The sequence below is a fragment of the Liolophura sinensis genome, chromosome 9 (assembly GCF_032854445.1).
Source record: "Liolophura sinensis isolate JHLJ2023 chromosome 9, CUHK_Ljap_v2, whole genome shotgun sequence".
In the NCBI taxonomy this organism is placed as follows: Eukaryota; Metazoa; Mollusca; class Polyplacophora; order Chitonida; family Chitonidae; genus Liolophura; species Liolophura sinensis.
In genome coordinates this window covers 8,388,847-8,403,165 of record NC_088303.1, presented here as the reverse complement: position 1 = coordinate 8,403,165, position 14,319 = coordinate 8,388,847, and the positions used below count along the sequence as shown (strand labels likewise).

Genomic DNA, 14,319 nt, shown 5'->3' with positions numbered 1-14,319 from the left:
TCACTCTTGTAGCATGGCGACGCTCTGACAGCTCGCAAAGGGCTTATAGGATGTAATTCTGACGAGACTACTGAGTGCTTGCCGAAAAAATGTTCACAACCTGCCTCATTATCTAGTGATTGTAAGTGCCATATTACTCAGATTAATGTACCCTTTTTCAATATTTTTTTACACTGAATTTAACAATATATACAGGGGTAGCTACTTATGAATAAATAATGAATATGGACACTAATCCTTTAATATGATGACTTTATGCCGGGAAAGGAACATTTGAAGTCAGTTTGATCTTTGACGGGTTCTCATTAAATAAAAGGCAGATGCCCATAAGTTTTGCTTTTTCTGGAAGTAAATTCACAGAGACAGAGAAAATGTTCTCTATCAAGGTATTCCTTTTCACTTATTTTGATCACCGTGACTGTTTTTGTGTAAAATCATCTCTCAACAATATTTTGTTCTTCTTCACATTTGCTGTGACATCAGACTATTGTCTGCACAGTTGATTATTTTTCAACAATCCACACTTCAGAGTCTGTGGTTTGGGTGGTGATGGGTGACAACTTGTACCAATCGAGTGTGTCTTTAACTGGTGTACAGTAGAGCAGGATTCAAACCCATGAACACAAGGCTTTAAAACATTCCAGCATCCTACTGAGCTATCCGGCAAGACCATACAGCCTTCTCCTTTTCGACGACTTTGAACGCTTGTTGTGACATCAATCTTTTGCCTAACCAATCATAAGAATGTTATATATGAAGGGTACATTTGTTTCTGATCAATGTGAAATTCATTTTTTAACAGTTTTGTTCTTCTCTTCATTTCGTAATTTCTCCACTACATACATAACATATATGCATATTAAAACTACACTGATGCTCTGTGACCTGTAATGACTGACTCTCTTACCACCTCACTAATGAAATGTAGATGAACCAATGCCAAAATGAACCCCAAACTACAAGGCCTAGTTTCATGAAGCTCTCTAGACATTACAAGCTCGTAACTACCATAACCACGTAATGCCTACAGTACTGGTTGCCGTGGTAGTGAAGTGAACGTAATGTTAAGAGTGCTTCGTGAAAAAGGTGCCCAGGTGAATTCACACTTCCCTTTACCGTCAGCTGAAGTATGGAATGTTAAGATGTAGACTGTAACTTTGTAAGGAGAGAAGATGTTAATAAAGTCTTGAAATATGGTTGGAATGTCACGCATCTGAAGAGCTGTTGGTAGCGTATCCCATTCCTTAGGACCCAGTGGTGCTAAAGAAGGAACAGGATAGGTATGCTTTGTACAACGGCTTAGGAAATCTCTATGAGGTTTGTCTCATGTGTGATAAGGATTTATATATTATTGTTTACTAAGACAAGCATTTACACTAACTGGGATGGTACCTGGTACATAGAAAAAATAAAATACTTGCTCCCAAATCCAAATTAATGTGGATAAATTATAGACTTGTTTTTAAGATACTAAAGGAACATTTTTGACAAGTTTTTCAAGAATTTTACTTAAGCATGACAGCACAGAGATAGCTATCTTATTTTTGATACACTTAAATCTTGCGAAACTTAGGAATTGGTAAAACTTTTGCAGTTTTTAGATAATGTGGTATTCTTCTAGAGGATATGGAAAAGTTCATGGTGTGTTCTATTAAAAAGGTGTAGATATTTGATCTGATAACATTCTTATGATGGACATACGCAATCAATCGAACACCTTTGAATTATTTATTTTAGTTCAGATATTACAGACTGAATAATGGTTGGTGTAACCTGTGAGAACTTGAAATGTGAACACGTAGCCTCTCAAAGAAAATCTGTAAATTCAACATCCACTGAATCTGTTTCAAAGTTATCCATTAGGTTACAAACAAAACGCATGCATTACCATAAACGATCTAAAATTTCGCCCCTGCCTAAGATGGGCATAGCTGGTTCTGAAATTTCTACTGATCTGAGAAAAGTGTTTTGTGGTCTGATTGATAATACTGTGCATATTTATGTATATATGAAAATACTTTTCATATTTCCAACTGTGTTCCACAAGACCCAACATTCTTTCATACAGTCAGTAATGCCACGTTTGAAATGTAACAATTCATACATGATGATGCTTCTCTCATTTCTCACATTTCAATGAAATATTTTTTATCTGGCATGCATATTATTTGCATATATTACTGACGCCATGTCATGTTTACACTACGTGTTATTCAAACAATGAGGAGGCCCTATATCTAAAGTACCTTCCAGCTGGAATTGCTTGAGGCCACCATATTTCTGTACGAACTCCTTGAGAGTCCCCAGCTCGGGTTCAAACACTAAGGACCAGTTGCTCCAGGCCTCCATGTCCTCCATCAACGGGCAGTTGTTCAGGCAGAGACGGGCCGATTCCTTCGTCTGATGACCTAGCAAACCTACATGAGTCTGACCACTTCCTGTGAACTGCCTTCAACCAGAGAAATGCAACGACACGAGACTGTAGTGCAACAGCGACATGAGGGTGTAGTGCAACAATGACACGAGGCTGTTGTGCAACAGCGACATGAGGCTGTGGTGCAACAACGACACAAGGCTGTAGTGCAACAACGACACGAGGCTGTTGTGCAACAACGACACGAGGCTGTAGTGCAACAACGACATGAGGCTGTAGTGCAACAACGACAAGAGGCTGTTGTGCAACAACGACATGAGGCTGTAGTGCAACAACGACATGAGGCTTTTGTGCAACAACGACACGAGGCTGTTGTGCAAAAACGACGAGGCTGTAGTGCAAAAACGACACGAGGCTGTAGTGCAGCAACGACATGAGGCTGTTGTGCAACAACAACATGTGGCTGTAGTACAACAATGACACGAGGCTGTTGTGCAGCAACGACACAAGGCTGTAGTGCAATGACACGAGGCTGTTGTGCAAAAACGACATGAGGCTGTAGTGCAACAACGACACGAGGCTGTTGTGCAACAGCAACATGAGGCTGTAGTGCAACGACACGAAGCTGTAGTGCAACAACGACACAAGGCTGTAGTGCAACAGTGACGAGGCTGTAGTGCAACGACATGAGGCTGTTGTGCAACAGCGACATGAGGCTGTAGTGCAACAACGACACGAGGCTGTAGTGCAACAACGACACAAGGCTGTTGTGCAACAGCGACATGAGGCTGTAGTGCAACAACAACACAAGGCTGTAGTGCAACAATGACACGAAGCTGTTGTGCAACAACGACATGAGGCTTATGTGCAACGACACGAGGCTGCTGTGCAACGACATGAGGCTGTAGTGCAATGACATGAGGCTGTAGTGCAACAGCAACATGAGGCTGTAGTGCAACAGTGACATGAGGCTGTAGTGCAACAGGGACATGAGGCTGTAGTGCAACAATGACATGAGGCTGTAGTGCAACACTGACATGAGGATGTAGCGCAATTTAGTCAATTACTTTTTTACTTCACACCATGAATATGATGTTCAAGCAGAGAAATGCAAAATTCACATTCAACTATATTATTCCTTCACCTTTTCTACTCTGATGTTGTACTAACTGATTTAGTTACTACTTGGCTGTTGATTAATGCCATACTTAGTTTACTTATTACTGTAGTTTAATTTCTACCTATACACCCGGGGAAATCCATCGACCCTCTGGCAAAGACAAAGAAAAGACTAACGTGAAGTGTATATCCTACATAAACAGTGAGAGTTGGGGGGGGGGGGACACAAATTCCCTGTCCAGCGGCAGTATTGAACATGCAACTAGTGTGCAACTGGCCGTCAGGTTTAAGAGTAGATGGAATTGGACTTAGTCTGACACCATTACTGAATACAAATGTGACAGAGTTTCACCTCACAGCCCACGATTCGGCCTTAGTATTATTCATAATCAACATCCCTTTGTTGTATGGTCTGAAGCATATACATTTACCATAATGAAGGCTACATACTTATTTGTTACTCCTCCATTTTTCAAATGGTGTAACGACTAGTACTCCTTTGCCTACAAACCCTATTCCCTGGGGGCTTTCCCTCTATCTCTATCTCACCTGCTGTTTCCCTCTATCTCTATCTCACCTGCTGTTTGTACACAGCGTTGACTCGTAAACCACCAGGTTCTCTCGCATGTGGTGTTTGCCAGACTTACTCGCAGCCTTCTTCAAGCGGTCTAGCATACCGTATCCCAAGATACGCACGTCTTTCACACAGAACTGACTGCACACTGCTTCCTCTATTTGTGGCAGCTGTCCCAAGTGAAATACATATACATTATCATAACTAACTCTAGACTTTCAATGAAATACTGAACACATAATATAATCACTATAGAACAAGATTACTGTGCTGGGTATAAAGTGTCTCTGATTGATGCTTAATTCGACCCAGCTGCCCGCAAAAGTCTTTTTACTTTGCTGGTATTTCAGATATCCTGGCAAACATCTATAATCTAAATTTTTCGCCATTTTAAAACCCCTGGACTTGAACAACAGAACGGACAAAAATTTCGCACAAAATTAATACTGCTATGTTGACAATGAATAACTGTTAACAATACCAATGATCAGTCACAATATAGAAATACTAATTCTGACATGACATTTTCGTTTTTAGTTTAAGGAATTTGAATTAGGCTAGACATACATATACAATGTACACTAAAGCAATTGATCTGTAACTTGTGTCGCCACTTACCTCTGTGAGACCACACCCCTCTGCCTGACGCACCACCTGTAAAACGTCTGTGTACCTGGGCTGGTAGAAGCTGATGTTACTGTGTGCTCCAGATGACCCCAGAGTGACGCCACAGTTCTGCTCTAGCAGCTGAAGACAAGAATTGGGGGGCAGAATTTCAGTAATTGTGATATATTTGTGTTATCTCACCAATAACATACCAGTATTAAGTGTTTACATACATTACCCAAAATTAAGCACTTATATCATATATATAAAATATTGGCTAAAGTTCTTTTGGAATGGACAACTTTGTTCATGAGGTCAAACCCTGAAAACAAAGATGGTCGCCCTCTTATTGATACAACCCTCTGTCTGCAACCTGTGGATTGTCATGGGTTTCCTACCACTATAATGATCGTGTAAGTGAACTGTTCTTGAGTACGCCATAAAACTCTAATAAAATAAATGTTCATGAAAGAGTACTCTAAAGCTTTACAAAGTTCATTTTACTACAGTACATGTATCTCACCATCTTGGCTTCTCTGTAGTTGAGAAGAAATCCCAGAAAACTGAACAGACCCATGGAATGGAATGAAGGAAATTCAAAATCTCGTAACAAGTTCTCTTCAATCTTCTGCAGATCTTGTAGTGTCACTGTTCCATGCGTAAGACAACGGTCTAAATAAGACTGCAGTTTCTCAACAATTTTGGCTACAACAAAAACAAGATGAGACCCAACATAAGATTGTGAGTGTCAATGTCATAAATATGTGTACAACTCCATCAACAGCTGAGTAGATGTACTATATTTTTGTACTCACCAACAGGTGGCGGTCTCTTTATTTGCTGCGGAGCTGATGTATCACCCACGGCATCAGCACTTCCTGTCTCTGTCATAAAGGAATCCTTTACCATTTCCTGCAGCTCTATTACCCCAACACAAACTGACAAATGAAAAAGCTTTGAGGCAATCTCATCATCACGAATCGTTGTCAAGAAATCAGCCACAGCACTCAAAACCTTTGTGTGTCTTTTCCTCGCTCGGTTGTTTTCCGGTACTTCTAGTGACATCAGTAACTGAAACTTGCTAAAAATCTCCACGATAACAAGCTCGGGTGCAGTCTCTAGGTAATGTTTTCGGATTTCCATGCTACTTTCTCCATTCGGCAAAGTGACAGATTGCAAAACAGATGCCCGGAATCTCTGAACGGCACCTTCAAGATCTCTCTGCAAATCCTCTTTCAAGTTATCAAGGACAGCCTTACGGGAACTACCAGCATCTCTTTGTGCTTTCTTTAACATCTGTGAGAAGAAAACATTTGGATTGCATACAACTACATTAACATTATTTACAAGAAAAACAGATTATGAAATCTTCCATGACTCCAGTGTTATCTTGTCAAGAAAGGTTTTAATGTAACAGAAATCCTGTAAATACATGAAGACTGTAAATACATATGATTTATTCATTTATTTCAGTCTTGCTTAACACCATTCTTAAGGATTTTAAACTTATTCGACGACGGTCAGTTCTGTGGGAGAAGAAAACTGGGTTATCCAACACAAACTTTCCCGGATATACACACCACCATGGTGGAAGTGATTGTCCACAACCCTCATTGACAGCTTACTGTCACCAAGGCCCCACAAGCAGTGACAGTGGGGTAAATACACATACATGTGTATAATACTAACAATGACTATAAATGTAAAGCTACGAGTAGAAGCAACAGTAACCTCACAGAACAAGAACGGGCTCAACTTACCTGAACAGCCAATGGCAAACTGCGAATTCTGACACCTAAATGATAGGCATCAGGGACTCCATATCGTTCCACAAGGTAGTTCATGGTGGGCTCCATCTCCAGTTTTTCTGTCCATTTGTTTTCTTTGGTGAGGAACTCACGAATGTGTTGCAGAATATCCATAGTTGTGATTTTGGGAATTGTGACAACCTCCGGTGGGAATTTGAACAAATCATATATTATGGGCAACTTTTGTAGTGGACCCAGCTTAAACGATTCAAAGTTCTGCTTGACAGGTGCATAGTCAAGGAGGCTCTGTTCTATCTCGTGTAAAGTACAGATAGAACGCACCTGGATAAAGGCCTGAATACAGGCATTCACTTTACACGCTGTTCTCTGATGTTCTCTCACAGACGGTAAATGGTCAACTGATCGCACCTGCTGCAACTGGAGATCTCTAATCGTCTTTCTCTGCAAACGTTGCAGCAGCAGCGCTTCAATGCGCTCTGTGCAGACATACTCTCCAGCTTCAGACAACTGGTCAATGCAAATCTGAGCATAGCTGTCGACCTGTTCCTTACTCAGCCGACCTTGCACACGTGGTTGTGGATTGGTCACTTGATAAGAAGGTACATGTATAGGAGGGGATGGGGAAGGTGAGGACACATGAGACCTTGGTGATGGGCGACCTTGACCTTGATGACCCATCACATTACCTTGGCTAGCCTCCCTGGATGAATTAGAGTTGTGAAAGATCAAGGCTTGTCGATGTCTATGGGTCATTCCTGGATCTGCTGCAAATTCCTGTTGTTGCACGCGTTGCTTTGCTGCGGCTGGGGATTCCATTGCTCCTTGTTGCAGGGTTGGCCAATCTCCCAGGAGTCCAGAATGGGCATCCATTCCAGGTGTGGACATAAGGCGAACGGGCACTGCCATAAGTGGAGTGGGATGGGCTCCTAGATGGGCACTATCATGTGTTCTTGGAGGTCCTGTGACTTGCTGAGCGGGGTGTTGAGGCCTCTGAGGAGCTTGCCACAAGGCTGGTCCCAGTAACTCACCAGCTAACAGCCCTGCACTTGGCGGAGCCGGGTGACCACCAATTGATGCTGATCCTAGATTTTTCGAAGACATTTCCTTCCGCTTGTCTTCAGCAGCAGGCTGTGTACCCTGACTTGGTAATCTTTTCCCCCCTTTCTTTTCCTTTTTTGTTACTTTCAATCGAACACAGAGTTTTTGATTAACTGATACCTCTTCTAGGAAAGGACAAAATTGAAGGGCATCACTAAGCTTTGCCACACCCAATTTTTTCTTCGTGAACTGGCGTTGTCCACGTGAAATGTCATTCCATAATTCATTTTTTGGATATCCTTCAGGAAAACTCTTCAGAAAGTTTTTCAACACTGAACAAAATTCTTCTCGAGTTTCATCAATGCCTGCCATTGTTCAAAGTACTCTTCATGTTCATTTCAAGCATATGGAAAGCTTTCACTCGCCCTAGAAAAAGAAACAAATAACATACATCAAGTGAAATTTTCACTCACGTCTTCCCTTGCTTAATGGACATTTTAAAACTCTAAGCTGATGTATCAGCTTTCTATGTAAACAGCAGAAATGGCCAAACCACAATATAAGGAACATTTTATGACTGACTGACCTACTGACAGACACATACTTCTCAGCATCACCTAGTCAACCTGTATTAGCAGGCCAATGACAATCTGCTGTAAAGTTAACACTTACATAAATGTCCAAGCCTTTCTTAATATCACCAAGTCACCATGCATTAACAGGCCACAGACACTCTGCTGTAAAGTTTACACTCAGATGAACGTCCAAGCCTTTCCAACTCACCATGCATTAACAGGCCACAGACAGTTTCTGTAAAGTTCACACTCAGATGGATGTCCAAACCTTTGTCAAGGTCAACAGGTCACCCTGTATTAACAGGCCACTGACAGTCTGATGGAAGTTTACACTCAGATGGATGTCCAAACCTTTGTCAAGGTCAACAGGTCACCCTGTATTAACAGGCCACTGACAGTCTGATGGAAGTTTACACTCAGATGGATGTCCAAACCTTTGTCAAGGTCAACAGGTCACCCTGTATTAACAGGCCACTGACAAGTCTGATGGAGGTTAACACTCAGATGGATGTCCAAACCTTTGTCAAGATCAACAGGTGACCTTGTATTAACAGGCCACAGACAGTCTGATGGAAGTTCACACTCAGATGGATGTCCAAACCTTTGTCAAGGTCAACAGGTCACCCTGTATTAACAGGCCACTGACAAGTCTGATGGAGGTTAACACTCAGATGGATGTCCAAACCTTTGTCAAGATCAACAGGTGACCTTGTATTAACAGGCCACTGACAGCCTGATGGAAGTTTACACTCAGATGGATGTCCAAGCCATTCTCAATGTGACCAATCAAGTTACCTTTTACTAACAGTCTGATGAACAGTTAACTGTTCCCTGAATGTTATCTGAGCTGGGTTACTGTCACGAGCTGAAGTAAGTTTATCCGTTATCACTGGATACTGTATCACCATTCCTATAGTTTGTTTTATAGCTTATTAATATTTTAGTCACAGCTAACAAACACGTTGGCCTGTGTGTGTAACAGCCTACTACAAACCACTCGGAAGTGCCACAAGAGCAGCTCTTCATTTTCAAGAGAATCTCACAACAAACATTTAACCAACAGACCTAACAGGAAGTTAGCAAGGCCATCCTTTAAAAAATTTTGTTGGGTGCAACATGATCCTATTACAGGAAAAAAAAACAGGGTCAGTTGATAGAGAATTCTTTTCTTTTTTTTCATTCCGGCTAATGAAAAAGACACAAAGTTTAAAGAAATTAAACTGGAGAGAATTATGAATAAAATAATCTTCTATCAGTATCCCAATAAAATCTTCAGCGTTGGACCCTTTAGACAGGGTTGGTTGGGTTACACCCAACACACATATATTTAATGATGGCTCAAGTAAAGATTTCATAACATTACACCTGTACATAGCCATTCATAAAGACCTGTTATATACATGTCTATGTATACATTATTAGGGGTCAGTACTACAATATACTACACATTCTCAGAGATACAGATTACAGTACTCCACCGGCAATCATTACCCCAGTAATACTGTCCTTTCTGGCAAATGAACAGATAATATTAATATCTGTTTATATTATCTGGGAAGAGATATTAATAGGGAAGACAGGAAATGCTTTGTGATAGTTGGCCAGAATGTGTACGCGTTTAGCCTATTTATGGCACATCATGCACCCCACTCCCCCCAATGAGAATTGGTCGATAAATACAATATTTATACATCAGGGTTAACCACGGAGGATATATATACTAAAACTGAAACCAGTCTTTCTACAGGTTTCCCTGTACATATACAAGTGTATTATGTATGAATATGTGCGCTTGAGTGTTTACAGTTGCTGGCTGACACCTTCACTAAACTGTATGCTATGTACATGTAACTGGTTGACACCTTCACTAAACTGTATGCTATGTACACGTACTTGGCAGACACCTCCAATTAACTGTACACTATGTATATGTACCTGGCTGACACCTTCACTAAACTGTATGCTAGGTACAAGTACCTGGCTGACACCTTCATTAAACTGTATGCTATGTACACGTTCTTGGCAGACACCTCCAATTAACTGTACACTATGTACATGTACTTGGTTGACACCTTCACTAAACTGTATGCTATGTACATGTACCAGGCGGCCACCTTCACTAAACTGTATGCTATGTACACGTACTTGGCGGACACCTCCAATTAACTGTACACTACGTACATGTACCAGGCGGCCACCTTCACTAAACTGTATGCTGGGTACACGTACCTGGCTGCCACCTTCACTAAACTGTATGCTATGTACATGTACCAGGCGGCCACCTTCACTAAACTGTATGCTATGTACACGTACTTGGCAGACACCTCTAATTAACTGTACACTACGTACATGTACCTGGCTGACACCTTCACTAAACTGTATGTTATGTACATGTACCAGGCGGCCACCTTCACTAAACTGTATGCTATGTATATGTACTTGGTAGACACCTCCAATTAACTGTACACTATGTACATGTACCAGGCGGCCACCTTCACTAAACTGTATGCTGTGTACAAGTACTTGGCAGACACCTCCAATTAACTGTACACTATTTACATGTACCTGGTTGACACCTTCATTAAACTGTATGCTATGTACACGTACTTGGCAGACACCTCCAATTAACTGTACACTATGTACATCTACCAGGCGGCCACCTTCACTAAACTGTATGCTGGGTACACGTACCTGGCTGCCACCTTCACTAAACTGTATGCTATGTACATGTACCAGGTGGCCACCTTCACTAAACTGTATGCTATGTACGCGTACTTGGCAGACACCTCTAATTAACTGTACACTACGTACATGTACCTGGCTGACACCTTCACTAAACTGTATGTTATGTACATGTACCAGGCGGCCACCTTCACTAAACTGTATGCTATGTACACGTACTTGGCAGACACCTCCAATTAACTGTACACTATGTACATGTACCAGGCGGCCACCTTCACTAAACTGTATGCTGTGTACAAGTACTTGGCAGACACCTCCAATTAACTGTACACTATGTACATGTACCAGGCGGCCACCTTCACTAAACTGTATGCTGTGTACAAGTACTTGGCAGACACCTCCAATTAACTGTACACTATTTACATGTACCTGGTTGACACCTTCATTAAACTGTATGCTATGTACACGTACTTGGCAGACACCTCCAATTAACTGTACACTATGTATATGTACCTGGCTGACACCTTCACTAAACTGTATGCTAGGTACACGTACCTGGCTGACACCTTCATTAAACTGTATGCTATGTACACGTACTTGGTAGACACCTCCAATTAACTGTATGCTATGTACATGTACCAGGCGGCCACCTTCACTAAACTGTATGCTGTGTACAAGTACTTGGCAGACACCTCCAATTAACTGTACACTATTTACATGTACCTGGTTGACACCTTCATTAAACTGTATGCTATGTACACGTACTTGGCAGACACCTCTAATTAACTGTACACTATGTATATGTACCTGGCTGACACCTTCACTAAACTGTATGCTAGGTACACGTACCTGGCTGACACCTTCATTAAACTGTATGCTATGTACACGTACTTGGCAGACACCTCCAATTAACTGTACACTATGTACATGTACCAGGCGGCCACCTTCACTAAACTGTATGCTGTGTACAAGTACTTGGCAGACACCTCCAATTAACTGTACACTATGTACATGTACCTGGTTGACACCTTCACTAAACTGTGTGCTATGTACATGTACCAGGTGGCCACCTTTACTAAACTGTATGCTATGTACAAGTACTTGGCAGACACCTCCAGCTAACTGTACACTATGTATATGTACCTGGTTGACACCTTCATTAAACTGTATGCTAGGTACACGTCCCTGGCTGACACCTTCACTAAACTGTACGCTATGTACACATACTTGGCAGACACCTCCAATTAACTGTACACTATGTACATGTACCTGGCTGGAACCTTCACTAAACTGTATGCTATGTACATGTACCAGGCGGCCACCTTTACTAAACTGTATGCTATGTACAAGTACTTGCCAGACACCTCCAGCTAACTGTACACTATGTATATGTACCTGGTTGACACCTTCATTAAACTGTATGCTAGGTACACGTCCCTGCCTGACACCTTCACTAAACTGTATGCTATGTACAAGTACTTGGCAGACACCTCCAATTAACTGTACACTATGTATATGTACCTGGTTGACACCTTCATTAAACTGTATGCTAGGTATACGTACCTGGCTGACACCTTCACTAAACTGTATGCTATGTACACGTACTTGACAGACACTTCCAATTAACTGTACACTATGTACATGTACCAGGCGGCCACCTTCATTAAACTGTATGCTAGGTACACGTCCCTGGCTGACACCTTCACTAAACTGTATGCTATGTACATGTACCTGGCAGACACCTTCACTAAACTGTATGCTAATAAGGCCTTTTTGAACCACTGATAACATTTTGCACTCACCTTTCCAGCTACATGTACACATGATACAAAACTGGTTGGTTACAAATAAGCCTACCTTGTACATGTATGATGGTTGTAAACTCTTATCAAAAGAAGCCTGTCACTTTCTTAGATGTATGAGACAAACATTTATACCAATACAGTACATACAACACTCCAGTTTCTGGGAAATGAGAGAGCAAGTGGAAAGTAGCCTAGTTTTTACAGCTACACATATGCATAAGCAGTAAACATAGAATCTTTTGCTGATTTGTGCTAACTCTCTTGAAATGATTTAGTCGTATGTCACAACTCCAGAGCTAGATGCTGCTGAATTCACAGGCCGGATTTGTGTACAGAACTTTTCAAGGGCTGGCATAAACACAGACTGCCGAAGTGCACCCTGTCGAAACTCTCTAAGTGAAAGACAACCAGTCTCTGTTCTTTCTTATACATGTATTTGTACATGCTCATAGCCACAGGAATTTCTTAGATGTCAATAGAACATTATTATATGTATTTATATCATCAGAAATAAAATCTATAGGCAAACATGCATTCCTTGCTAAGAAAGAAATTTAGGCTGGAAACTCTGGTCCTATTTTTCACATACACAGCTGTAGGTACATTCCATTAGATATCAAATAAATTTATTTTATCACTTTTTTTTAATATTTCCAAGATTGAAGGTTATATGATGAGCAATCTGAAACTGGATTTGACAACTGACAATGTGCCAGCATCATCCCCACCTGTTATCAGATTCACATAATTATGCAGAATGGGTACATGAAGGTCACTAAATGTGCACAGAGACATAGTAGACTGGGGCCCATTTCAAAAAGCCCACATAGAGCTACATTAATGTAACTAATATGGCAAAGTAATACCTACAGTAATGGTCGCCATGGAGGATAAGAGCATGTAAGGCAACGTACACTTTGTGAAACAGACAGATTACTAATTCATACTGCACTTACCTCCAACAGAAGCACAAAATTTTCCTGTACCAACATATCTCAGTTTGCAGATAAAAAGTAACAGGCCAGTTACATACTCATGTCCGGTCTCTCTGGCTTTGACATGCACGTCACAGTGTGCTGCTATGCATATATGGTGTAGTATTCCTGAACTATCCTGCATAGCCAGAAGAACTGACCTATAAAGGCATCCAGACCATTAACCAAAAATACAATTACAGCAACACCTGTCTAAACACATACATGCAGAGGTGAGTTCTGAGAAGTGAAAATGAAAGTAGTTCGCTCACAAAGACACGGTGACACATGGTTCATGAAGTGCTGTCTCCATGCAATCACTCCAGAATGTAACTCTATCTGCAACGTCACACGTATGAGTCATGCTCCACCTGAGAAGATATTTTTAGCATATTTTTATTTTTAATACAAACTTAAGCCAGACACATATGGTTGGTTTCTGATGAACAAAAAGGGGTTTGAGGCAGGCACTGCTAATGTAGCCATTCTCCCTTCTAGAGACACCCAAACAGAGAGTAGCGGCTGAGCACCTGACCTGCTGCAGGATCACATTAGTTTGTTGTGCATTTTTCCTGGTCAGTAAGAACTCGATTTACTTCTGGGTATCCAGAGCTGTCACCTTGCGAAAAGTGATGCTCCATGAGAGGGACTGCATCATCAGCATGACAACCAATCGCAGGTTGCTGGCTGCTGAGGGAGCCACCATCATTAGCTGGATGCACAGCGATAGCACACAGAATGGTGAGAGGCTAGTACACTAACCAGAATCCCCCCAGAATGGCTGATGACACCACCTTGAACAT

At 41.4% G+C, this 14,319-nt stretch overlaps 2 protein-coding genes across 3 annotated transcripts in view; one reads left to right on the top strand and one right to left on the bottom strand.

The window, feature by feature from the left end:
• Positions 1-14,319, bottom strand: part of LOC135474759 (uncharacterized) — a 56,639-nt gene that overhangs the window by 36,458 nt on the left and 5,862 nt on the right. Inside the window, exons 1-7 of one of the 2 annotated variants that reach the window (XM_064754348.1) lie at positions 13,499-13,566; positions 6,434-7,906; positions 5,489-5,969; positions 5,197-5,378; positions 4,686-4,814; positions 4,071-4,237; positions 2,247-2,449 (exon numbers count right to left, since the gene is read on the bottom strand). In XM_064754348.1, coding sequence (XP_064610418.1) covers positions 2,247-2,449; positions 4,071-4,237; positions 4,686-4,814; positions 5,197-5,378; positions 5,489-5,969; positions 6,434-7,852 — 2,581 coding nt within the window. In that variant the 5' untranslated portion in view covers positions 7,853-7,906; positions 13,499-13,566. Of the gene's footprint in view, positions 1-2,246; positions 2,450-4,070; positions 4,238-4,685; positions 4,815-5,196; positions 5,379-5,488; positions 5,970-6,433; positions 7,907-13,498; positions 13,567-14,319 lie in introns of those variants that run through there. The other variant, XM_064754347.1, reaches the window with a different exon arrangement.
• Positions 2,464-3,203, top strand: LOC135474920 (coiled-coil domain-containing protein 8-like). The gene is given in 4 exon segments (XM_064754610.1): positions 2,464-2,481; positions 2,542-2,697; positions 2,906-3,036; positions 3,038-3,203. Coding segments are annotated over 4 exon segments (471 nt in total).